This window comes from Thermobia domestica, chromosome 1, assembly GCF_964235325.1.
Source record: "Thermobia domestica chromosome 1, izTheDome1.hap1.1, whole genome shotgun sequence".
NCBI lineage: Eukaryota > Metazoa > Arthropoda > Insecta > Zygentoma > Lepismatidae > Thermobia > Thermobia domestica.
The window spans coordinates 146,193,200-146,220,212 of record NC_137454.1 but is presented as its reverse complement, the minus strand read 5'-3'; the positions used below and the strand labels follow the sequence as shown (position 1 = coordinate 146,220,212).

At 35.6% G+C, this 27,013-nt stretch overlaps 1 protein-coding gene across 1 annotated transcript; it reads left to right on the top strand.

Annotated features, from left to right (window-relative positions):
- The first annotated feature begins 108 nt into the window (after window positions 1-108).
- On the top strand, window positions 109-26,553 carry Ddrgk1 (DDRGK domain containing 1). Its single transcript, XM_081764022.1, has 6 exons — window positions 109-428; window positions 10,532-10,630; window positions 12,123-12,262; window positions 19,062-19,325; window positions 21,883-21,988; window positions 26,170-26,553. Exons 1-6 carry the CDS (start codon window positions 338-340, stop codon window positions 26,337-26,339), a joined length of 870 nt encoding a protein of 289 aa, XP_081620148.1. The 5' UTR covers window positions 109-337; the 3' UTR covers window positions 26,340-26,553.
- The last annotated feature ends 460 nt before the right edge of the window (window positions 26,554-27,013 follow it).

The following is a 27,013-nucleotide window of genomic DNA, read 5'->3' as shown; positions in this document are numbered from 1 at the left end:
TTTTAAAAATGTAAGCAAATACAACGTGTTGGTATTTACAATAATATTTCCATAATTATTTTGAATATTTCACCTCAAATAATTCTAAGTAAAACATTGTTTCAAAATGTTATAGCTTTGAATTGATTGCCAAATATGACAGGCGTGCGTGTGAAACATATGGTTAAGTGTTAGACTTGTTAAAGAGAAGGAACATACAATGGTGCAGTTAATTACGTGCTTATAACCTTTGATTACATACTTTAGACAATTATGAAGAGAAGAGTGTGTTACGTAATCAGTTCAATAGTAAATAGCAGTATAATTTCCGTGTAGTAGATTTGTTTCAGTATACAGAATGGATTTAATCATTCTTTTTACCATAGCATCTGGACTAATAGTGCTATTATTTTTAGTTGCGATATTCAAACAAAAAACTACGAAAACAGGTAATATATTTTGCTCACTATTTATATTTTTGTTGGTGCTGGTGGAGTTTTGGCGCACCACATTTTGGAAGATTTACAGGTGAAATTGAATGCTTTGTATGAAAATATATATTCATAAGGAACATATTTCTGCAAGCGACAAAATTTTATACAAAGTAATACAGCTGTATTTCAGGTTTACAGGTGTAGGGTTACTAGTGTAAAACATTACAAATGCTTCACGGTGGGTAAAATAAGTGAGTGCATATGAAAGATGACTCTACTAGGTATTATTTTTCGCCGGTGGTGTATTTCTGCACGGTATACAGAAGCTGGATTTTATGTTTACAAGTGGAACGTTACTAGTGTAAAGCCAAAATCCACTTCTTTTTCACTGTCCTCGCTTACACATACACCCACCATCGCTGACGCGTCTGCTCCCTTCGGACGAGCTGCCACGCGGGCCCACCACCTTCGCCCTACCCTAACTCGATTAGATGGCTCTCGTGCTTTTTAGTGGACACCTAACACAGATTGGTTTCTGCTTTTGCTCTAGTTCTTATGCCGTACATCCGGAAACCGTATTTTAATTATTCGAAGTGACATATTTTCATGTCGCCCAGCGCAAATCTTTTAGGAGACAATAGGAAGTAATTTAGTGAAAGAATTACAGTTTTTCAACTATTATTTCTAGTGGTGCGCCAAAACTACACGTGCACGTTTTTTTCTTTTTGTGTTGGTGTTTATATAGTAAACACAGGACAAGAATAAACTTATCCTGTGAATGTAACTGTCCTTTATCGAGCCTGCCAATTAGTTATTTGAACGACGTATCGAGGAGTTTATAATAGGTGACCAACATAAACTAATTACATAGCTTATACCCTGCCTTTGTCTCGTAATCAACTCGTAGTATGTTGTAACTATTGTAGGTGACGGTGCATTGTTAGGTGTAGGTTGATTTTAGGAGAGCTTGGAACTTAAGATGTACCTACTATACGGATATATACGTGTACCTATACTCAATATTACGTCCTGGTTACATATTGTTACATGGCACATTGTTCCCGCGCATGCGCAGGTTGATTAGAGAAAAGTATATTAGATCCACGTATTTAAAAACGTGCAAGTTACTTTTGGCACACCACTCGAAATAATTGTTGAAAAATTATAATTCCTTCACTAATTTCCTTATTATTCTACAAAAAATTTGCACTGGGTGACGTGATATTACCCTGTAATTCAAGGGGATTACCAGAAGTAATTTTTAAAAAAGTTACAATTCTTTTACGATTTGTGTATAGATATGATCTGAATGTATGGCAAAGCTAGTGCAGTAAATACAAACCAACCTATGCTAGGTGGTCACTAAAAGTACGAAAACTAGGGCAGAGCGAAGTTGATTGGCCCGTGTGGTTGCTCGGGGTGCGTCCGAAGGAACGGTGGGTATATACGTAAGCGAGCGGAGTGAAAATTAGCAATGATACGACTTTCAGTAAGACTTGTCATGATTTCACACTAGTAACGCTCCATTTGTAAACATAAAATACATCTTGTGTACACTATGTAGAAATACACCTCTGGTGGAAGATAATATAAATATAAATGTCTTCTCATGCAAAGTATTGAATTTTACCTTAAATTTCCAAAATGTGGTGTGCCAAAACTAAACCAGAACCCTTTAATTCCTTTCTTTGATCACGAAATTCTCTTAGTACCTTAGAATGTGTGTCTTAAGGAAGTAGTTACTTGTTACACGTATGAACTATGTAAAGTGTAGGTTCGGCTTAAAAGTAACTCGTCTTATGCGCAGCAATGTTTATTCAAATTTTGGTTTATTTTCTGCTTGGTTGTAAATTCTTGTAATACTGACATTGCAAGTAAATGTTACCTGAAATATAGTTAATCATTGTAGTCTGTTTCTAGTTACGATACTTTCCCTACTTCCATCGCTTATTTAAATCGTTCTAGATTTAAAATATGAATAATGTATCACATTTGCAACTTAAAATTACCGTGATTTCCTGTTTTGTAGCTATTTTGTGTGTCTATAAGGAAATTATCAGATGCATACTACAATATTATCGTTCAATTTCCACCCTAGACTGTGGCAAAAATGCTGGGAATAAGAGCCAGTCCTAAAAGGAATTCGTAAGGATTTAGGGTCGTTTTTTCGGAATTAGTGTGTGGAAGATAGTCCCAATTTTTGTGACCAGAACTGTACCGGGAGATAGGAAACTTTGATGTTGAGAGCCAGATATAACGGCGACGGGAGCTGATGTGCTGACCATTTATTTAATGAATTAAGAACTGTAGCGAGGTTTATTCATTGTGGAGCTGTGAATGGGGGATGTTCGAGTTTATATTTTATTAAGAGAGATGAAATAAGATACGGTAACATAGATGTTTCTTCAGTGTATGGGAAGAGGCTTTACTCAAGCATCACAAATGTGTTACTTAAATAGAGTTTCAGATTTATTTTTTAAAATACTGTATTAACGTTTAATACTGTATGATAAATTATAACATATATTGTGTCAAGGCTTAGGGGCGCGCGGTGGCTCAGTGGTAGAGCTTTCACCTCCGGTGCTTGGTGTCCTTGGTACGATCCCAGCTCGCGCCGTGTGGACTTTGTGGTGGACAAACACCGTCTCGTGGGTTTTCTCGGGGTTCTCCCGTTTCCTCCCACTTTCTTCATTCCACCATTTCACTCATCTCTCATCATCACCGTCTCCCTTAGCCTAACCGGCATAACCGTGGGACGTAGAACTTAAAGATTTAATTTCATTTTTGTGTCAAGGCTCCGCTCTTTTTTCTTCGGTGTGATTGTTACGGTTGTACTACTAAACGTATGATACGTTGATGGAATTTTTCGTTCTGGAGAACCTTGTATCTCGGATGAAATAGGAACTAAATTCTATGCAAGTTCATTCCACACTTTCAAGTTGTGGTGGACAAAATAGGAATTAATTTGCATAGAATACAATGAATAAATTAACTTAGTTAATATTTAATTTTAAGAGGTATTTCATCCGATTTTTCCAGAATGAAAAATTCCGTCAATGTGACATACGTATGGCAGTGCGGTTGTAAAGATCATATCTAAGAAGAGGCGGACCAAGCCTGAAAATTGTATGTGCTATAATTTGGTATAAAGATGTAAAGTAAGGTATATTTAGCTTTTTGAATGATTACCTAGGTAAATATAGCTTCCATCGGTAAATATCAGGGTGGATTGATTTAAATCAGTCTGATTTAAATCACGATTTTAATCAAGATTTAAATCACTTGATTTTTTTAATAAAAATCGTTGATTTAAATCAAATTCCGAAATGAATTAATTTAAAGTGAAAGTAAGTAAAATCCCGTTTCTCTTCTGTTATTCCGATTATGGAAGATAATAATCATAATACAGTGAGACTCAAATGTATGTAAGCACAGCATGAAACGAGTATCATGTGGGAACTATCAGGGAAAATCCCGTTTGAACCGGTTACGGGTGAACCCTGCTTTCTTCTCTTTGTAACACAGGGTTTTAAAATTTCTGTTCCAATGGGGAAATTACCATGGACATTTAAGATGAAAGCTCTTTTGTGTTCATGTCTATTTGTTTGTTTCCAGATAATAGGGGCGTATTTAGAGGGTTCGATCCCCTCTCCGAAACAAACAAACAAAAAAAAAAAAAAAAATAGATTTTAAAATTTTGGGCGAAATTTATGTACTAAATACATAGAAGTTCCTCGGGATCGTAATACGACAAATTTTGGATGCGTTAAAATATCGAATAATACTTTTGATAAAGTGGATACTTGACCCCATTGCAGAACATGCCGCGATCTGCGATGTGATCGCAGAAAATTTGCCGCGCCTGTGCAGGAAAAACTATAAGAGGAAATAAAATAGCCAACAGAAAAGTATGAAAACGTGCCTGCTATGTATAGATGTCTTAAATGCACGGACAACTCGCATTTGAACTGTTTTTCACGTCACATAAAACATATTTTTAACAATCACAAGTGTTTCTTCTTCTGGAACTGATCATCTTGATTTTTTATTTTGGAATTCCTGCAGGGAATTCGTGTTATTATTCAGTTCAAAATCTCTTATCATCGCGAATTGTGTCGAGGAATTTGAAGCTTTAAAATATATAAAACGATAATTATGCCTATTGTGCTGTATGGTTGTGAAACATGGTCGCTTACGCTGAGGGAAGAACGCAGACTGAAAGTATTTGAGAATAAAATCCTGAAACGAATATTCGGAACCAAAAGGAACGGAAATGAGAAATGGCGAAAACTTCATGGTGAGAAACTGCATAATTTATACCATTCACCAAACATTGTTAGGGTCATCAAATCTTGGAGGTTCAGGTGGGCAGGACTGTAGCGAGAATGGAAGAAAGTAGGAACGCTTTCAAAGTTTTAACTGGAAGTCCAATCGGAAAACGACCATTAGGAAGACCTAGGCCCAGATGGGAGAACAACATTAAAATGAATCTCGCAGAACTAGGAATACAAAATAGAAACTGGATTCAGTTGACTAAGGATAGAAGTCAGGAGAGCTTTTGTGAACATGGCATTGAACCTCCGGGTTCCATAGGTCATAGAGTGAGTTAGTTAATTTTAGGCTAAATTTATGTACTTTATATGTATTTCGTGCCGCTAGCTAGTTCCAATTGTTTAAAAATATGCCCCTGCCAAATATCAGTAACTTTCGTGAAAAGAAAAGTGTCATGCTGATATACATTGCTGTACTTTTTCCTTAATGCTTAAGAAACATTGTTTGGGATTGAAATAGGTTAACGTTTGGGATTTAATTCAAAATTAAAACCCAATACTTTCACTTAAATGACATAATTAACATTTAATACTAATTCCTAATGTTTTTTCTTCAGTTCGCGACTTGTATCATACGAAGAAAAAGGTTTGATTTAAATCAAAAAAATCGATTTAAATCAAAAAAATCAACAAAAATGATTTTTTTGAAAAAAATCATGATTTTTTTCCACCCTGGTAAATATACCGTATTAAGGGCATTTCTCTTGATTAGTTTGAAGGTCGCAAAATGTATGAAGGATGACACAATGATTTTTATTTCATTTTGAAACTTTATAAATTTTTTTTTTTTTTTTTTTAAGTCGGTTAGGACATTGTGGGGGATGATTATGTGCCCTTGGCGGATGAATAATACAGGTCAAATATGAAATAGTGTTTTTCGTTTCTGAAGAGAGGTGGTTTGAAGTGAACAAAATGCAAGAAACATCGATATAGCTAGAAAAGAATCCTACCTTAGTCTACAAAACATTTAGACTCAATTATGTTGTATTTAATAGATCAAACTAGCCAGATGAATTTCAGCCGAGTGATGAGTAGGCCAATATCGGCTCCATTCACCGCCCTTTCGGGCTCTTTAAACTGCTGCATATTTTCGTGAACCTTTGTGAAATCCCTGGCCATATACAACAATATTGTATATCTGACATCTGTGAATTACTTTCATTTCTAATTGTAGCTATTTTGGGCAATGGTGCTTAAAAGTGCACCATATGTTATGAAGAAGAAGAAAAGAATGTAGAATATATGTTGAGATAGATTGATGTTCATGTAATGGTAGTGGCTATAACTAGAGATAATTGTTTGTTTCGTGCTGCTATGACAACGGAAAGATTATTATTCATGGAGTTTTGAGAATACAAGTTAGTTGTTATATATATTTAACGAGCCTAATTTCCAAGGTATGCAATTGTTAGTTTTTGCAATTAAGTGTAAAAATTAAAATGCTGAATCGTGTTGACTTACCTAGTGATTCGAATTGTGGGCAATATATGTAACAAAAGCAATCCGAATTGTGGGCAATATATGTAACAAAAGCAATCTTAAATAACGTTACATATAGTTTTAGATGGTGTTTTCCGGCAAGGAACTTTGAGATTTGTGTGAAGTAAAGTAAACAATCTCATAAATAACCGTCAACACGGAGTACACTTTATTAAGAAGTAAAAGGAAAATTTATAAGAATATTAAAATGGATTTACTCAGAGTCGAAAGTAATCATGATGAAGTTGGTGATGTTGAAACACCAGGATCGGATACGTCAATGAATGTGGCTGACCTTATAAAACAGCTAGGTCAATTCTTGTCACAGCAAATGAATACTAAATTTGAGCAACTGACACAGCAAACACAACAGATGGATACTAGGTTTCAACAAGTGGGTAGCAAATTTGAACAAATTTCGCAGCAAATGAACACTAAACTAGAACGAACAGACTGTAGGATGGATCAAATTTTACACAGATTTATAATTGTACAAAGTCCGGTGGAAGTGGTTGAAATTCAAGTTAATGAGCATAGCAACCAAATTAAAGTATTACAGGAAGAAATAAACACTATCAAGGAAAGGATCATTATCATAAATGATAATCCTGATCAGATCACCAATAGCGACTATAGGCCAAATGAACCCAGATTAGTTTTGTAAGGAAATGATATACCGGAAAGCTGTACTGAAAGGGATGATAGTGTTTCTAGCACCGGGAAAGAAGAAAGAAGACCGTATTCATCACATCGCCGGAAAACCAGATAGTAAAATCTGATCATTTGAAACAGTCTCATAATCATCATCATTTCAGATTTAGTAAAATAAGGTCTTTAACGAAATGTAGTGGAAGGTCAGAAGACATACCTGCAAGTGTATTTTTAGAGAAGTTCGAAAAAGAATGCGATTTAATTGGGGTAGATAGATCCAGATTTCTTAAGATTTTACAACACGTTTTGCTACCACCATGCTCTGTTTGGTTCAAAGCGATCAGGGGGAGTTTACGCAATGATTTAGATTTTAAAAACGCACTGCTTTCCAATTTTTGAGAATGATTTAGTTGGCAAACCGAGACGCTTTGGTTCGAAACAGACGGTATGATCCCAAAATTGATAAGAATCTTACTGATTTTGTGATTTCAGTGTATAATGAGTTGAAATTAATTAATCCATACCAACAGGAATCACGAATCATAGCATCAATTCGGATATTGTTACCTTTTAGGTTGCACCAAATATTGATTTCTGCACAATGCATTAATTTCAGTCATCTAATTGTGATAGTCCAAATTTTTGAAAATCAATCAATGGTGCAAAGTAACACTAATCGAAACCAAACTAATAACAACCGAAACCAAGCCAATTATATTCCAATCCGAAATATCAATGTGCGTGAAAAATGTAGTCTTAATGTAAGAAGTAATGATAGATTCAATTATACCGGTAATAGAACCGAACCCAATTTCAGAAGAAATAGAAATAGTAATCGTACAATATTTAGAAATCAGGTAAACTGTACATCTAATTTTTCTCGAAATGGATTTCGTAACAATTTCATAGATGGCAGAAATTCTCAAAATAGAAACCAAGGTACCGTGGAAGCAAATAATAGGCAAAACTGTATACAAGATTGTGGCGTGCAATAACTTAACCGAATTCTTTGGCAATATAACTTAAGCTAATGTTTTGGCGTCCGAGAAAACATATTCAGTTGATTTTTGTTTTATTTCACTTTAAATATCGTAATGATTTAATTTGTCATTCGTACTTTGTTTGAATTCTATACAGGTAATATAAATAATATTCTTAATGTAAATGAATACGAATATTACCTATCAAAGTTATGCTAACTATGCCTTAATAAATAAAACATGTTGTATTCTAACCCACATAAACTTTGTTAGTTCTTAATATAATAATTCTTTTATTTGTATTATTCCATTATATTAATCAAGTCTTGTTTTGTTTCATTTTGAGTATTGTTATAATTTCTCTGTAATTCGCTTCACTTGTCAATATTGTGTTTTCAAAATATTTTATAATTATCTGAATTATGCCCAAATGGAAGAAATACGTTATGTAACATTCCAATATACTTTAATTTAATTTATCTATGAGCTCCGATGATATTGAATTAAAGAATCTATTTTAGGACCTAAGTAATCAGCAAAAGGATCGTATTTTGAATAAGTCCTCTTTGTCGGTAATTTTATTGAATTAAAATGAAATTGATTATTAAATGAATGTAAGATTATTGTTAAGACAAAATGAAATTAATATATATATGTATTATATTTTATATATGTGAGGGCTATTCGGAAAGTAAGGTAACCAAGTACCTTGTAGCATATGTAGCGGTCCAGGATTCTTTCTTCAATTCTAACCAATTTAAGAAGTCCTCGTCGGGAGCCATATATACAACGATATTGTATATCTGACATCTGTGAATTACTTTCATTTCTAATTGTAGCTATTTTGGGCAACGGTGCTTAAAAGTGCACAATATGTTATGAAGAAGTAGAAGAAAAGAATGTAGAATATATGTTGAAATAGATTGATGTTCATGTAATGGTAGTGGCTATAACTAGAGATAATTGTTTCGTGTTGCTATGACAATAGAAAGATTATTACTCATGGAGTTTTGAGAATACAAGTTAGTTGTTTTATATGTTTGACGAGCCTAATTTCCAAGGTATGCAATTGTTAGTTTTTGCAATTAAGTGTAAAAATTAGTGCTGAATCCTGTTGACTTACCTAGTGATTCGAATTGTGGGTAATATAGAGGATGCCCGGGAAATAAGAACGAATTTGAATTTCGCACCATTTTGTCATATGACGGTTGGCAGCCGTAGTTTTACCATGTTTGTTATTCTCTATCCTTCCTATTAGTAGCCTGTGTGCTGAGCATTGTTGGTTGGTGTTTATTTCGGCATGGAGCGTTTGACAACAAAGCAACGCATCCAAGTGATTAAAAGTTATTACAGAAACAAGGAAAGTTCCACGGCAACCGTTCGAGATTTGCGTGCGACACTTGGAGGCAATGTTGCTCCTACTGAATCATCAGTTCGAAAGTTGGTCCTGAAGTTTGAGACCACGTGGTCAGTGTTAAATGTTAAGCAAACTGGAAGATCGCGTTCTGTTCGAACAGAAGAAAACATTGCTGTCGTGCGTGACAGTGTGACCGTAAGCCCCATGAAATCAGTTCGCCGACGAGCTCAACAATTGAATTTATCACCAAGTTCACTGCATGAAATCCTGTCGAAAGATCTGAGATTGCATGCATACAAGATTCAACCTACACAAGAGTTGAAGCCTACAGGTCATGGAAAGATACATAGATTTGATCAATGGGTATTGGCTCGACAAGCGGAGAACGAGAACTTCACGGCAAGAATAATTTTCTCCGATGAGGCACACTTCCATCTCAGTGGGTACGTCAATAAGCAGAACTGCAGAATTTGGGGTACAAACCACAGACAATACAACAACTAAAGGATGAAAATAAGAGGATTATTAACGGCATCACACCAGATGTTTGCGAATGCGTCATCGCAAATTTCAATGAACGCATTGCTCATTGCCGTGCATCCTTGGGTGGTTATATGCCGGATACAATTTTTCATACATAAATGTGAGAAACTTACCTAATTTGTATGTGTACATAAATGGGAGAAGTTACTCAATGTGTTTATAAACAAAAATAATTTCAACATATTTTATGTTAGTTTTATAGCACTTTAATATTCGTCCCTATTTCCCGGACACCCTCTATGTAATAAAAGGAATCTTAAATAACATTACACATAGAGGTAAGGATACCCATTTCCTGTCAATTTTCCTATTGTCAAATGGTCTCTTGAAAAATTCTCATGCTGGTCTTTTCCGTTTTTCAAAGGGGAGCAGAGTGAAATCCTTTTTCATTGTTAAATAAAACAGTTAAACGTTGATGTTGTATGGTAAATTGAAGAAACCCGCTCTTTCTCTTACACCATATCTTCTGTAAGGTCAAATTTAGTGAAATTCAAAGTGTGAAGAATATACGACTGGGACGAGAATGTAAAATGTGAAAAATCTATTCTCTATTCAATCTTTTATTGTTCGCTCCTTAAATTTAATTTAGTTTATGGACTTTGTTTGATAATCCTTAATTTAGATATTGGAAATAAAATACAAGATTTTTCTTTAAACTAAAAAAATCTAGTTGAAATAATATATATATATATATATATATATATATATATATATATATATATATATTAATTTCAGTGAGGAATGTTCTATCATTAAAAGAGTATGTTAATTTTGCAGATGAGCGCCAAGAACATGGAGCACATCCAGCTCAAGCACCCCAACTTCCACGTCGAGCAGTTGCGGCTCGTAATGCAAGAGCACGTATGAGAGCAGCAGGTATACTATTATCCTCGTCACTTTTACTCAATGCTCATAATTTTTGTAAGTTGTACGGAAGATTAATAGAAATCTTTTAAGTTTACTTATACCTTTACACATGAAAATGTATTTTGCCGTAACTAATACACATTCAAATTGTTTTCAGAGAAATGTACAGTTTGTAGATGTGTTCATGTAAAATTGGAAATTTTTTCATTACCTTCTTAATTAAAAATTTAGCCTTAATGCAAAATATGTCAACACAATTATCATTTGAAAGTTTTTCTTTCTTTCTTTTCAGCGACCAATTCTATGAAATAAATTCAATTAATCATATTTATAAATTTTTTATTTGTTTGAAGAATACTTCTGTCAGTTATTCATTCATTATAGAGGGTCCAAAACCGATATAGAAGTGATTACATGAGCAAATCAGATCTTTCTAATGTATAAGCTAGCTCTATTTTGTAGTTCCTTTTCATTTTTGAGTGACTGTTGTTGAAGGGAGCCTTACGATTGTGTAAAAATTCGAATTCGCGCTTTCAGCGATTTTACATGTTCATGACCCCTACTTCCCCAAAACTGATTTTTGTTCGTTCCTTTTTTACATATCGGAATCAAATTTTAAATCTGTAATGTCTGTATGTGTGTAATAATTCCTCAAGGAGTTATTTCTCTTTCTGTCTCCAGAAGTAAGTATAATTACTGGAGGATAGAAGTCGAAATTGGCGATAATAATTCCTCAAGGAGTTATTTCTCTTTCTGTCTCCAGAAGTAAGTATAGTTACTGGAGGATAGAAGTCGAAATTGGCGATTTTCTCGGAAACTAAATTAGTTTTATTCATTCATTCGTTAATAATTCTATACGTAATGTGACTCCATTCGTTGCTTACGGAAGAGTCTAAAACAGGTAGTTCCCATGTTCGATTCTCGGTGGAAACACTTAGTCGAAAAAGTGTAAAAGCTTTTTCAGATCAGCCATCCTGAGTGAAGTTCTCTTCGGTTTTACTCATTCACACCAGGCAAATGCCGGGATGGTATGTAACATAATGATCCCAGACCACTTCCTTCTTTCCCCATTCCTGTCTTCCTCCCCAATTCCCCGTGTAGTGTAATCCCCGAAGAACGTCTAGTCATACATGACAAGCCTGCATGGCCATAGATGGGGGGCCGAAAGCCCCGAAATCTAATTCTTAATCCTAGAACATATATTGGTGGTGGTAAATTTTTTCGAAGATGATCTCGATAATAATAGCAACCCAGATTGGTTTACTAATAGCTTGGGTTTTCTTCGGATAACGTTTCTGGAAAAATGCGTATGAAGAATTTTGTTCATATTTCCACAATAAAGTAACAACTGCACCCTATGATGTGATTCATTATTCGATTTAAGAAAAAATGCAAATGAGAAAGGTTAGACCTGGAGCCTACACCTTTTATTTATTTACGTGTTGTCTCAACCTAAACAAAGTAAGAGCAATTATTGAATAGCTATAACTGTTTTCTCCAGCTCGACGCCAGGAGGAATCAGATGAAGAGGAAGAGGCTCTACAAGAGTTAGGAGATGAAGTTGCTTTACCTGAAGGTAAAATTGGCGCAAAGAAAAGAGCGAAATTAGAGGCTAAGGCGGAACGCCGAGCCCAGAGAGAGGTTAGTTTCGTTCATTTTTCATTTTGTAATTATTTTTTTTATTTATTTTTTTAAAATCTTGTTCAAATTTTGAGAGAGTAAAGTTTTTATGTCCGTAATTTCCAACGAATAGAAATTTTGATAATCAGTGTGCTTGGATTTCTCACAGTATGAGTCTTGAATTCAGCATTGACATTCAGCAGTACAAAAATCTTGCAGTAATCAGTAATACTACGGAAACACTACCTGTTTCCGTATGAACAGTCATAATACAAAATATACCTTCTTGAAATTACTTAATGAACTGATACGATGTATATTGAATAATAAAATATTGATCGTGAGCTCATTTAATCACCCCGTGTTTAACTTATCCGTATAAGTTTCATCAATTGTTTGTCGTCATTTTCAGTACATATCCATTTGAGAAAAATTTACGTTGCTATGTGGACTCACATTACCGGTATAATTCCTGTACTGTAGAAAAATTATTAGTATACTTCTAAATACAACCTTAGTTTCCTTTAAAAGAATCTTCTGCAAGAGTTAATGTACTTGACTATCAGGAAGCCACACATTATGATGTATGTTAGTTCCGGTCTGGTCTCATAATTTTCAGTTTATGAATTTCGAAGTCGTGGTAGTTGTTTTAATTTTAGCTGTAGGCTTTGGCTTTAATCTGTGTAAGGCTAAAATTTCAGAATAAAAAATGTACTGAGAGCACAAGAAATGTAAGATTAAATTTCTCATTAATAAAATTTTACATATGAAGCTGTATGTGTCTATAAGCTGTGTAGTTAGATAAATTAGCTATTTTTTTAAATATGTGGAATACCTTAACTACATATAAAACTACATGAGCTGACAAATTATTGAGCACTTCCTGTAGGGCTACAATGATTAAATGTGACATGATTGTAGCTTTCCGGAACTAATTCACAGGAAAATTGCCAAAAGTGAATATTTTTAATTTTTAGGGGGTCTAAAGAGGGGGTGAAGAAAATTCCCATGTTATTTAAATGGGCCTTTTTTTTTTTTTTTACCTATAATCTCATGTTTTAGGTACTTAGAATTGGAATAAAAACTTGAAATTCGGTATACTTGTACGTTTTCGTTAGCGTTACTTTAGTGAATCATCAGAAATAAAAATTTCTAACCGTAGATTGGTTTTATGGGGAACTGAAAAATCTTTCCCATGTTATTTATATGGAACACCTTTTACACCCCCAAATTATTGAGCACTTCCTGTTGGGCTACAATAATTAAATTTGACATGATTAACCCACATGACATGCTTTTTGAGACTAACCCACAGGAAAATTGCCAAAAGTGAATATTTTTAACTTTTAGGGGGTCTAAGGAGAGGATGAAGAATTTCCCCATATTATTTAAATGGTCCTTTTTTTGGGCCTGTAACCTCATGTTTTAGGTACTTAGAATTGGAATACAAACTTGAAATTCGGTATACTTGTACGTTTTCGTTAGCGTTACTTAAGTGAATCATCAGAAATAAAAATTTCTAACCGTAAAGTGGTTTTATGGGAAACTGAAAAATCTTTCCCATGTTATTTATATGAGGCGTCTTCTACACCCCAAAATATTTAGGCACTTCCGGCAGGGTTAGAATGATGAAATTTGGCATGATTGTAGCCTTCCAAGACTAACCGACAGGAAAATTGCCAAAAGTGAATATTTTTAATTTTTATGGGTCTAAAGGGGGATGAAGAAATTCCCATGCTATTTAAATGGGCGTTTTCTTGTGATACAAATTCCTATCTTTAGATAGTTGAAATAGGAAAAGAAACGATAGAATTGTGGGTTCAAGAGATGCGAGGCCGTAGGACGAGTGAAGGCATTGTGTGGGGGCGAAGCCCCCGGATGGGCAGATTCAGGAAATATGAAGAGCAAGTTCACGAAATTCACTGTTGATGCAAAGGCCGATATATAAGAAATGCGAGGCCGTAATCCGAGCAGTCTCGGGGGTCTGGGGCAAAGCCCCCAGCTAGCCAAAGGCTATTTTTATATATATATTTACAGTTAAATATTTATTAAATCACCCGATATACAAAATCATGTGGTAATTGCGAAAGGCACAAAAGAAAAACAGAGAAGGTAAAAAGAAAAGAAAAAAAGATAAAACGATGTTGCCTAGAAAAGAAAGAAAGAAAGAAAAATGGTAAAACAACAAATTCTGCATAGTTAGTTATAAAAGATAAACCTCTTCTAATAATTTGCCAGGAGGTAATGTACCTAAAATGGAAGCCACATTGCCTCGCTGAACTGCTATGCTGATACGTGCATCAGAAAATTAGAAGCTCGTTTGTCGCCAGTAACGTGTGCAATACGTTGGCCTACTTCTTTGATGAAATTTAGACCTTCGAGGCCCCAAGTGCCGCTCGATTCAATGTCCACCGTCACGAACATGTACCTATCGAGTAATTCTTTATATTTCCTTCTTTTCTCGCATTCTCTGCGGGCTGCAATAGCTTTTTCTCGTGACGAAGAAAGAGTGAAGTTGGATGGCGCGAAAGTGTCACAGAGCAGGTGAAATCCCAGAGAAGAATCTTCCCCCTCTTCCATGGTACCAGCGTCATGCTATCTGGTCTTTCGTCGTCAGATCTGTTACATCCCGGAGGTTCACAAACAGATGGAACTTCCGCCAGTGTGAGTGCTCATTCACGTTCGAATGTCTCACATGTCTTCCGGAACTACTTATGCAAGATAGACCGTGTAAACCTTTCTGGCTGACTGATTTACCACATTTAGAGCAGTTGTGTGATTCACATGTCTACCCTAGGCGAAGTGCAACTGCAATACGAAAACTTTCATTTAAAAGATGTAGTCCTAGATTGTGTGACGGTAGTGCCTGTAGCCAAGCACCTGAATTTGGAGATGAGGAGGGGAGAAGTCTGACCTTGTCTTCTTGGCTGTCTGCTGCTTGTAGTAACACTGATTGATGATCGGGTTGTCCCAAACTGATTGTGAACTTCTGCCAGTTATTTTAGGAGGTCGTAAACTAGGTAGGTTAGACCACCTAGATATGCAATCGTGGACTCGTGGACATCAAATTCCATGTGAGGCTCATTTTCTTGATTGAGGAGTATCTCAGTGGTGTTCTGCGATCCATATAACGACGCTAAATATGCAGGATACGCCAAATCGACAACCCGACGAATATCAAGACCTCCAGAATCAACTGGAAGTGAGGTCTGTATCCATGCGTTACTGTTTACGTTGCAGTTGAGTAACGATTCTAGTCCACTTTTCAGAACAGTGTCAAACTTCTCTAGCAAATCGACATCACGCCCAAGAAAGAGAACAGGGTAAAAAAATAAATTAGTCTTGGCATGGAGAACGACGCACGAAGATAAAAAGCTGAATATGCTGAAACTAGGGCCAGGCGTGACAAGAAAAAATCTATTTTGTTTAGTTTTTTCGGCTAAGAAATCACATGTTGCCTCAAGTGAAAGGGCTGCACCAAGAAGAAAGGCTGAAGAGGTTGTGATAAGTTGTATTCCCGGTGCTGACTTTTTAAATTGTGAATACAGGGTGTCCGAGAAGTCCTTCCCTGATTACAGAAATTGATAACTCAGGCTAGAAATAAGATAGAAATATGAAACTGGTGTTGAATTGTTTACAAACTCTAAAAGTTTTTGTCTGTGTTAGGTTTGTTCTGTTTTACCAAGTCTCAATTTTGTTTGTTTTAGGTTTGTAGTACGTAAGTAAGAAGCCCAAGAAGCCATGCCAACCAACCAGGAGAAGGCACAGTGTCCTGTGGTACCATGAGACACGATCACCAACCACGGTGCAGAGACAGTTCCAGACAACATTTGGAAGGACTCCACCTGATGTCAAGAGCATTAAAGCCTGATATGAGAAGTTCAAGAACACAGGGTCGGTTGCTGACCTTCCGAGGTCTGGTCGACCAAGAACCTCAGCAGACACGGTGGAGGCTGTGCGGCAGTCTTTTCTGAGAAGTCCTAAGAAATCGGTGCGCAGGGCCTCACGTGAATTACAGATGCCAAAAAGCTCTATCCATGACATTTTACACAAACGTTTATTGTTTCGTGCTTACAAAGTGCAACTCGTTCAGGCCTTGTTGCCCGACAACGGTACACGTCGATATGACTTTGCGGTCGAAATGCTATCACGTATTGAGGACGATAATGGTTATCTCAGACGAATTGCCTTGTGGAAGTGTACTGATGTGACCAAAACTTTTATAGTTTGTAAACAATTCAACACCAGTTTCATATTTCTATCTTATTTCTAGCCTGAGTTATCAATTTCTGTAATCAGGGAAGGACTTTTCGGACACCCTGTATAACACTTCCATTTGATCTTGCGAAATTCCTAAAAGTCCTACTTTACACTATGAAATTAAAGTGTAGTCCAATGTCTGCTGCCACAATTCGAATATTGTGTATCTCATATATGTGTCAGGATCCCCTACTATAGTACCGTCATCTAAGTACCAGATTATTTAATTCTGTGTTGATCCTAGACATTATGGACTGAATTGTAATGGCGAACAAAGCGGGACCCAAAGAATCGCCTTGTTATACTCCACGTTGCAAAAGTATAATGTTATCACCTAGAAATAGGTTACTTGATTGCGCATAACATTGATATACATAGTAATAAATCGATGGAAAATTAATTTTAATTGAGAGTAGCATTGCGTCTCGGTTGTTAATTGAAAGCATTTCGAAAGTCTAATTTCAAAATAGCTTTTTATTGTATATGAGAAGTAGAAAAATAAACGAAATTTTTTGTTTTACGTCCCACGGTTATGCCGGCTAGGTACAGAGAGAAGTAGAAAAGTAGATGCAAGCAGCATGTGCTGCGGCTTCGGCTTCATTTGGGACGCATACTCCTAACTGATGAGGTTGAAGTTAAAGTTACAATCAGGGTTCCCACTCGTCCTAAAAATCCTGGAAATGTCCTTGAATTGATTTTTTTCCCTGGAAACATCCTGAAAATGTCCTTGAAAATGCATTTCTGTCTTTGAAATTTACAGAAATATTGAATGTCAGATTTTTCATAAATGAAGATTTTAATTGATTGTTATTTTCGTTTGCTATACCTGCTTTTGTGCTGAATAATAATTTGTCATGATGCTGCATGTGTGGGTGGTTGGTGAACTTTCTTTCCTCCAATACTTGATTGACTGGGAAAACTCTTTTTCTTTCATCCAGTAGTCTGTCAACCCATGCTGCCTTCACTAGCACTATCCTCCAGAAACTGTGGTTTGTACCAGTATCAGTCCTCCATAGATTGGTGTATGATAACATTTCCCATAAATACCTTCAATCAACATCACGAAAGAAATGCAGCATCATGTTTTCCATGCAAGGCAGCGCTATATGACAGAGCTGGAGAAAATAAGGACTGTTGAAAGAGAAAGTCAAGTGCAGAGCAAGAGGAAAGAGATAAGTGAAAATGTACAGCAGCTGCAGAGAAAGAAAAGGAAATTGATGGGAACAGGTGAAACTTTGAAGACTGAAGCAGACCAGCTTGCACATAAAGCAGAGCAGAAGTCTTGCATTACTTTATTGACAAAGTCAAATGCTATCCGTAGAGCAGCTTCGCTAAAGAAGAAGGAGATTATGTCTATAAATGAGGAAATCACACAACTCCATACTTAGTTGAAAAATTTGTAATATAATTTCTTTTTTCTATAAATGAGGAAATCACACAACTTCATACTTAGTTGAAAAATTTGTAATATAATTTCTTTTTTTCCCTAATTATATCTGTCACACAATGAAGATACTATGTACGAAAAATACATTTTTGTTGTTTGCAATTTTGTTCGGTGCACAATTAAAACGTCGTAGAAAGAATTAAAATACATGTGCTAGATGTGGATAGATCGTATGGCTATAAGGAGAGTTGGGAGGCAAAAAAAAAATATCACATTACGCTGCATTTTGTGTATTTAATTATTGCGTATTAATACTGTACTTGCATTAATACATAAGCTACTGTACTTTTCATTTCACTGGTGTAAGTGTTGAACCTACAGTTGCAATCCTCTTATACCTTCCTGTGTCGAAGTCTTGGATGGTGATTTGTCCTGGAAACGTCCCGGAATTTTTGGGGAGAAAGAGAGTGGGAACCCTGACAATGGATTCTTTAATTCTGAAACATATAACTTTTGCTGATATCCTTCTCCAAATGTTGCCCACAGCAATTGGTCGAACTCCACCACTCTTCTTAAGTGCAATAAGCGATTATCCAAAGAGATTGGTCTTAGTTTGTGAGGTACTTTACCTGAAAGGATTAAGTGAAGTAATTCTAGAATCACTGTGGTTAATTTTTCCATTGAATCTGGTTCGTGATGTGAGAATAAATCCTTAAGAATCGAAAGACCGAGACCATCAATACCTCCAGCTTATCCAGATGGGAAGGATTTTATAGCATACTGTAATTCAGAAGCTGAAACTCTTGGTATATTAGGTTGATCTTTAGGAGAATCTGGTAATGCAAAAGAGTGAATGTGAAGGATGCTTCTCTTTAAATGCTTCTAAAACAGAGGCATTAGATTTGACGATAATATCTTCAGAAAATAATAATCTTACTGCACCTCTTATGTCTCCATCGTTGAGTTTGTTTTCAACTGTTTCGGCGTTAAAGAATGTTGAAGGATCAGAAGAATGTTTACGTTTGCGTTTGTATTTATTTGTATAATGATGGGGGTAATGATGTTCCAGTTTAATTTAATATTAAAAATCGCAAACTGCAATACTTCTCGTAACCGAAATCCATTTTCCACGAACTAATTACAGGTGTATGAATATGATTTTATGTGTTGTAGGCAGAGGAACGTGACCGGGAAGAGAAGAAGAAGCGCGAGGCCAAATTGGCTGCTGAGAGGAAGAAGGAAGAAGAGAAGGAGAAGTTGGATGAGGAAAAGAGATTGGAATTAGAAAAGCAAGAGAGAGAGGAGAAGGAAAGGCAGGAATATGAGGAATACCTAAAAATGAAGGCTGCTTTCACAGTGGAAGAAGAGGGCTTCGAAGAAGGAACTGATGAAAACAGCGAGAAAAATCTTCTACAAGAATTTGTAGATTACATTAAGGTAAGATTTTTTATTTCTTCTTCTTCTTATTATTATTATTTCATCTGTAGTTTCCGCGGTGAATCATAGTACTCCGCTGTGTGGTCCTGGCTACACTGAATATGTTATTTGTCCTTAGTTTAAGCCGATGTGGGCTATAATTAACATGAAACTATTTGATGGCTTGCCAAATTTGATTGAGATCATTTTTTCTTCTTTCTTGTTTTCGTACATGTGCGGGAAGATTTGGCAAGGGCAATATATGGTGCGTTCAGCCTTATATAATACTAAAAATAATTTATATTACTTGTAAGCTAGGAGTGGGAAGAGCAGAAACAATATTAAAAGTAGCATTTAAGCAAAAGGTACCGACTTTCATAATTGTAGGAAACTTAGTACGTTGATCTCACTGACGTGAGTCAGCATACAACGACTGCTTTACTTGAGGCAAGATTATGTTACTACTGTTGACAAATCTGTCAATGTGTTCGCCGGGGACCAGGATTTGCTGCAGTTCGAGACACTCCTACTTGATTTGGATCATTCTGCGCATGAGGTTCAAATCAAGTTAAAGATTGATTGAGGTTTAACGTTCCTTTCCAGCACTGAGGCCATATGGGACAGGATCTACTGTTTGAAGTGGAATTGGAATCACTCTGGATTTAGGGAAGTATCTCCTCCGAGAATCTAACCCGGGATCACGCACGCTAACTATTTGGGAACAAAGAGGCACTTGAGTCAGATGAATTGACAACGTTGCTGCACATATACACTTAGCTGACAGAGCCAGAGATGGAACCGCTACATTTTATATAGCGTTTGGTTGTAGTGAAGTACACAATTTGTATGATATATACCGTACGTAAAAATAATGCTTTTTATTTTCTGGAAAATACCATCAAAACATCAATGCAAGTATTGTCGGTATCGCTACATGCAAATTTTTAAAGGAGTAAGTAATCTTCGCCTATCTGATTAAAAAAAAAGTACCGCACATACTTCTGAGAGAGTGTCGCTGAAAAAAATGGACGTTAATCTGGAAAGAAAATAGTCAATAAATTGGATGTCACTTTCATTTATTATTAGAACTTTTTTGAATTCCATCATCTTTCGTTCTAGTATTAATGGCTACATTTAATCAATTTTCGATTTTATAACACGATAGTTTACAAGAGAACATAAGCTAAATGAGAAAAGTGTTTACCATTGATATAAATTTAAATTAAATACGAATGCACATTAGTGAGTCATTGTTCGTCATTATCAATTTGTGGGTCAAAAATATTCCACTCATACTTATCTTTTAAAAGTTTATTTATTTGGTAAAGAATTACACAATAGCTTTTTTATTCCCTTTTTGTCTCTGAAACCTTCGTTATAAGCTTTGAGAAAACATTCCTTAAAATGCAATAGAGGTTAACTCCTTATATAATGCAATATTTTTTAACTTCTCTACCATTAATAACAATTTTGCTTGTTCAAAGAAAAGTTTATGTATTTGTGAATCAAACATCAATTTCATTATACCATTAATGAAGGGAAAGCCAATTAATTTTCAAACCATTTGGTATGAATTCATTGATACGCAAAGAGTGAAAAGTGCATGACTGGACTGAGAAACAAACCCGGTCTCCAATTTAACCGTGTTGGTACGTTAACAACTATGCTACCCTCTCCTCTCCCTGATATCCACACACTTCCCTAGTGTTGGCATTGGTGCTCTACCGTTCACAATCAGACCGTATGGACTGAACCACAACACATCTGTTGTGCTTTAATAACTCGTGTCTATATTACAGAATAAATGACAGTTGAATTAAATTGGCAGTCCAGTTGTGCATTTGTTCACTATTTGGATGTCATTAATTTCGTTGTTATTTACTGTTTCTTTGTGTATGTTATTATATGAACCTATGTAAACGGGTAAAACCTGTTTTTTTTCAATCTTAATGATTTGGCTTCTTCCCAGACTCAAAATTGACAACATATCCCCCAAAGCTTGTCATCTGCATCTTTTCTCATCAGTTTATTGAATCAATTTAAGATGAACGTAAGTGGTACTGAAAAGCATTAGTAAATACAGAAAAAAAGAGAGGCTGCATACAAAACAGTTAAAAAAATATGTCTATGATTGAAAGTCTGTTTGCTTTGGATTTTCTCCCATTTATTCTATATCTTATCACCCCGTAACTACCAAAAATTGTTTTTGGAGACACTAAAATTTTAATTTGAACCAGTAGTATTTCAGTGTTGAAAAGTTTCTTTATATATATATATATATATATATATATATATATATATATATATATATGTCAGATGAATAGTAGATGAGAGTAATATACAAGCGAATGATGATGTAATGGATGAAATAATAACAGAGCAACAGAAGACGGAAATTCCGTAAGAGAAAAGACTCAAAAATGGTGTTCGTTCATCATACATTCATTTTCCCTTAAAATGAACGTGCATATCGGAGTTAAGAATTCTTCCGTTAGGGAATAATAAAAATAAATCAATAATTCTTTTTGTATAATTACATTGTTACATTAAATTAACAATGAAGTTACATTTGTTTTAGGACATGAAAGTAGTTGTACTGGAAGATTTGGCAGCCCATTTTAAGATGAAAACTCAAAGTGTTATTGAGAGGATTCAGCAGTTGCAAGCAGATGAAGTCCTTACAGGTAATTGATTACTAATAGCATACATGTTAATATATAACAATGGACTTACCTTTGCATTCGTACTATTTCTTGTATCAATTCAATCTAATCGAAAAGAATATCCTAACGGTGGAAGGGAGTCTAAATTTTTCGCAAAGAATGACGGATGTACTATATGAAATGCATTCTTGGACATGGTTAGAACTTGGGTCAAACTGAAGGTTTTTTTTTTTTTTACTTTGGTTCAAATACAAGGGAGTAAAGGATGTTGAAATATTTTCAGTAAAGCAGTGTTTCCCGTGCGAAGAACGCGCATTTCAACTAGTCCCTTATATCAGAACTAGGTATTAGGCATCTGAAATATCTGTGCAGGTAGCAAGTACACGAACTAATTCCTTGGTGCCAAATAATGTCAGTCATATGATCACAACATAGTAAAATTTCTTGCATAGTTTTTAAAGACGACGTCGCCTTTGCACAGCAAAAAATATTAGTGTGAAGCAATGTAACTTAAGACATGCTGTGTACATACTTCTTAAGTGGGATTTGTGCTTCATATGTACAGCTATTTAACGTGGGATTATAATTTAAATACATGTAGACGGCTGCTGGCTTAATATGCTTGTACGAGAAGAAATTTGCACAGTAAATAAATTTTTTTGAAGTAACAAATTTGCAACAGGTTACGCATATATTTCGCATAGTATGGTTAATAAAGTATATGGAACATTATGGATAGAGTTAGAATATGAATATTTTCCTTTCCCTTACCTAGCATACAATCTTCACATTTTCGCACTGCATACCAATTTTTTGAGTTCTTAGAATTCTGCCTGCGGCATGAGCAGTTCTTTCTGTTGCCTCATAATCCGTCGTTTTCTAGTTCTCTACAGGATGTCAGCACTTTATATATAATACGTTGTATTTTGTTTTTTGCTCCTATCACACCAGAATATTTTGTGTGGTGATTTTTCCCCTCAATTTTTTTTTCTTCTCACAAGAAACGGACATGAACCTGTCTTCCGGACATCCGAATCAAACCTAGTGCATTCCATAAACATAACAAAGATATGATCATGCACAAAAAATTAGGTGCCATAGACAACGGAGTAAGTCCCTAGGGTCCATTAACCCTATTAGTGTAAAGAAAATCAGACTCGCAGTGAAATAGCTATTGCGTTAACACTGTTTATTGGAAAGTCATGGTTTAAAGTTCATTCTCCTCAGCATGAAACAAGCTTTGTAGAGGTGCTAGGTATTGGGGCCCATAACGTACATGAACAGGGAAAATCGGGAGCATGTCGAGAAAATTCCCTTCAATAATCCCTCCCATCAACTTTGGATCCCTCTGGAGTGGCCCCGGGTAAAAGTACACAATCCAAATATATCTCGAAAAATACTATAGGGGATAAGAAATGTGTGTACGAAGTTTTGTATTGATAGACAGAATAGGTATGAGAGGAAATCGTGTATTGGTATACAAGCTTTCTCCCCATTTTTGTTCTATCTATCGATACAAAACTTGATACACACATTTCTTATCCCCTATACTATTTTTCGAGATACATTTGGATTGTGTACTTGTACCCGGGGACCACTCCAGAGGGGTCCAAAGGTGATGAGAGTGGGATTTCTGGAGGGAATTTTCTAGACATTCTCTCAATTTTCCCTGTTGAAGTACGTTATGGGCCCCAATACCTAGCACCTTTTGAAAGTTTGTTTCATGCTGAAGAGAATGTACTATAAACTATAACTTTCCAATGAACAGTGTTAACACAATAGTTATTTCACTGCGAGTCTAGGATTATGTTTATACTAACAGTGTTAATGGGCCCTAGAGACTTACTCTGTTGTCCATGGCACCTAATTTTTTTGTGCATGAACATATCTATGTTTATCGAATGGATACGTTTGATTCGGATTTCCAGATGACAGGTTCATGTCCGTTCCTTGTCAGATCACAAAATTAGTGTAAAACAGTCATACACAATAGCAATGAAACTTCAACCGAAAAATACATTGATATTTGTACTAGTCTCTGGTCTGGCAGCCGTGAGAGATAGTGCAGAAGACCACCCACACCTGCTTTCGGAGTGCTCCTGTTGGCTCCTTCACTCTACATAAACACAACAGCCTTGTCCGCTGGTCTAGTGGCATGTTCCTTTGGTGCATTTGTCCTATACCCTAAAGAGCATGTGTGTGACGTTAAACTTTGCTTCTTTTTTTATTTAAAAAAAAGCAACAGCGATTCTACAAATAAATGCATTTCTCGTGAGAAGGGTTCTACCTCTTTAAGAGGAGAGGAGGAAGTAAAGGATAAGTGCGGCTGGAGCTTTAGCGATAGTATATCACGAATTTTGTTCTTAATAACGGAGTAGATGATGGTCATATTACGTGAAATTATCTTAAGTTTTTGCGTTGAGCAACTATTTCTACAGATTTCTTCTAATCTAGTGGTTCCCAACCGTTAGCTAGTGACTCGCCTTCATTAATCCTGGACACTTCACACACTCCGCCCGCTCGTTGATCGTACATGCTTTTTGTCTGACTCGTCCTGCGATTACAGATCATTGAATTCTCAAATCTTCAATAATAATAATAGTAATAATTTATTCATTTCCAGCAAGACTTCTGGATGTTACTGTAGTGTAGTTTTTTTTTATTTTTTTTTAAACCACTTTTATTGTTAATGAAAACACAGTGCTTACTCAATAGTTATTTGTGTTTATGGATATTTAATTTATCGCCTCTGTTACAACATTCGTAATATTTGTAACTAACCTTTGGTTAGCTGGGGACTTTGGCCCCATAGAGTCCTGCGTTTGCTAGAGGAAGAGGGTTGTATTTATTAATTTATTTTAACATTTCTGTCTCCCCCATTTCGACTGTTATTATTTCGAAGCCAGAAAGACCAGACAAGCCCAGGGAGGCAAATACATAGGTAGAGGATGCGGAGAGAGGCCTGAGGTGAGTGCATTGACTAGGTTGTCAGTCAACGTTGAAGAGGCCTTTGCCTAATACGTGCTGGAGTGAATATGCGGTCGAGGCTTTGTTGCATTGCTCACAGTACTTAACCTCGGCTGGGCTGTCCTCTTCTCTGACCAATATACGGTCGATCTTATGGTATAGTAGCCAGATCCTTCAAAGAATTTAGCCATATACTGCTGTATAAAATAGTTAAGTGTTAGATATGGTGTGTAGAGTCTTCTTAATTATTTTTTCATGAAACTCAAAACAACTATATGTATATGTCACTGACTTATGTATATTGTACACATTTTGTAATATGCAGGGTGTCCCGAGAGAAAATCACGTTCCTTTGGGAGGCCATTCAGAGCAAAAACAAAGAAAGGAAAAGGAGTAAGAGAGTTAAGGGAAAATCCCTCCCGAACCAAAACTGGCAAGGTAATAACTGAAGGAGGGGGTGTTCTGGAAATAGTGGGAGGCGGTAACAATTTAAAGTGCCTAGGGCCCCGGGGAGGTTAAAAACGGCCCTGGACATGTGATAGTGGTGTCTTTGGAAAGGAAGTTATTGTGGTAAATTGATGTTACGGGATTTCCCTCTATAACTTCCCTTTCAAAGACACCACTGCCACATGCTGCATACCGCTGGAAAGACTATATCATCATCATTCAAATGCACTGCCTCACCTCTGTAGAAGAACCACATAAATACTTTCATTGAAGGTCAAAAATAGTTAACAATCTGTAGCTCTAAAAGCGTTGAGAATGGGACGCATAGTCGTGTTTTTTGTTTCTGTCACCTAAAGTGTCCGATTTCTTTTCAGGACACCCTATATATGTATATTATAAGTTGTATAAATATTAACAGTTTAACGGACTAAATTGACGCCGCATGATTTCAAATATGAATTTGGACTAACCTTGGTATTATAAACAATAGAAACTTCCATCATCCTCTGCGACGTTTTCTTAAAGCAACTACTGAAACTCCAACTACATCTCATGGCATCAAGCATTATAGTTATTTGATACTTCTACACCATAACGATTGATGCATAAAATGTGATTAGGAGTTGTAGTTGGTACTTCCATAAACGCCGCGTAGGAAGATGCGATTCCCCTTTAAAATTTCTGCAATTATTAAATGGTAGATATATACTTTGGTGAGTCTAAGTTAACATCTTAATATTAAGATCGCAGAAACCATACTTAAAAGTATGTCATTGATTATTTTGCAGGAGTCATTGATGACAGAGGAAAATTCATCTACATCTCTCAGGAAGAGTTGGATGCCGTAGCAAAGTTTGTAAAACAAAGGGGAAGAGTTTCTATAGCAGAATTGGTAGAGAGCAGTAACCAGTTAATTAACTTGAATCCTAATAAACGCGTGGCTGTAGAAAATGGATAACCACATCCGTATCTTCTACAAGTGAAGTGTTGAACTTTTTGACAACTTTTATTTATTAATTTTACATTGTTTAAAACTCAAATGAACAGCTGTAATTCTCTACTGTAACTTGGTGTGGTTGGATAAGATTTTTTGAACGAAAGAATTTAAATGGATATTCTAATATCAAGGTTGTATTACGAACGAAATAAATATTGTAATGCTATCAATTTAAGTTATTCCTTTTATTAACACAATATTTTAGATCGAATGTAAAGTTTTTGTAAAATGTGTCAATTGTGTATTACTTGTAAACCCTTTGTTTTCTATGGAAAAGGTAGATAATTTGTTTCCCGAAATTCATGTTTAAATAAATACTGGTCATTCTGAATATGAACAAAATCTTTAACTTGCAATAATTTGAAATAAAAGACTTAAGGGATTATACATTTTCAAATATTGTAATAAATTGAAGCTGTTTTTATTTCCTTTTGATGTGAAAATTCGAAAACAGATTAAGGAAAGAATTTTAATAATTGCAGGGACTAAATGTCTTCAGATTACAAACATATGAAATATACCACATAATTTAATATTCTACAGTAACTTTTATCTCTAACTATATACATAGACTATACACACATTAAATGGCACATATATCTGCATGACAAATACCGCATTTACGCGATTCTAAG

Coding starts and splice junctions, on each gene's coding strand:
- Ddrgk1 (XM_081764022.1), top strand. CDS start 338: ATGGATTTAATCATTCTTTTTACCATAGCATCTGGACTAATAGTGCTA. Junction 12,263..19,061: donor AACGCCGAGCCCAGAGAGAG/GTTAGTTTCGTT, acceptor TATGTGTTGTAG/GCAGAGGAACGTGACCGGGA. Junction 21,989..26,169: donor AGCAGATGAAGTCCTTACAG/GTAATTGATTAC, acceptor ATTATTTTGCAG/GAGTCATTGATGACAGAGGA.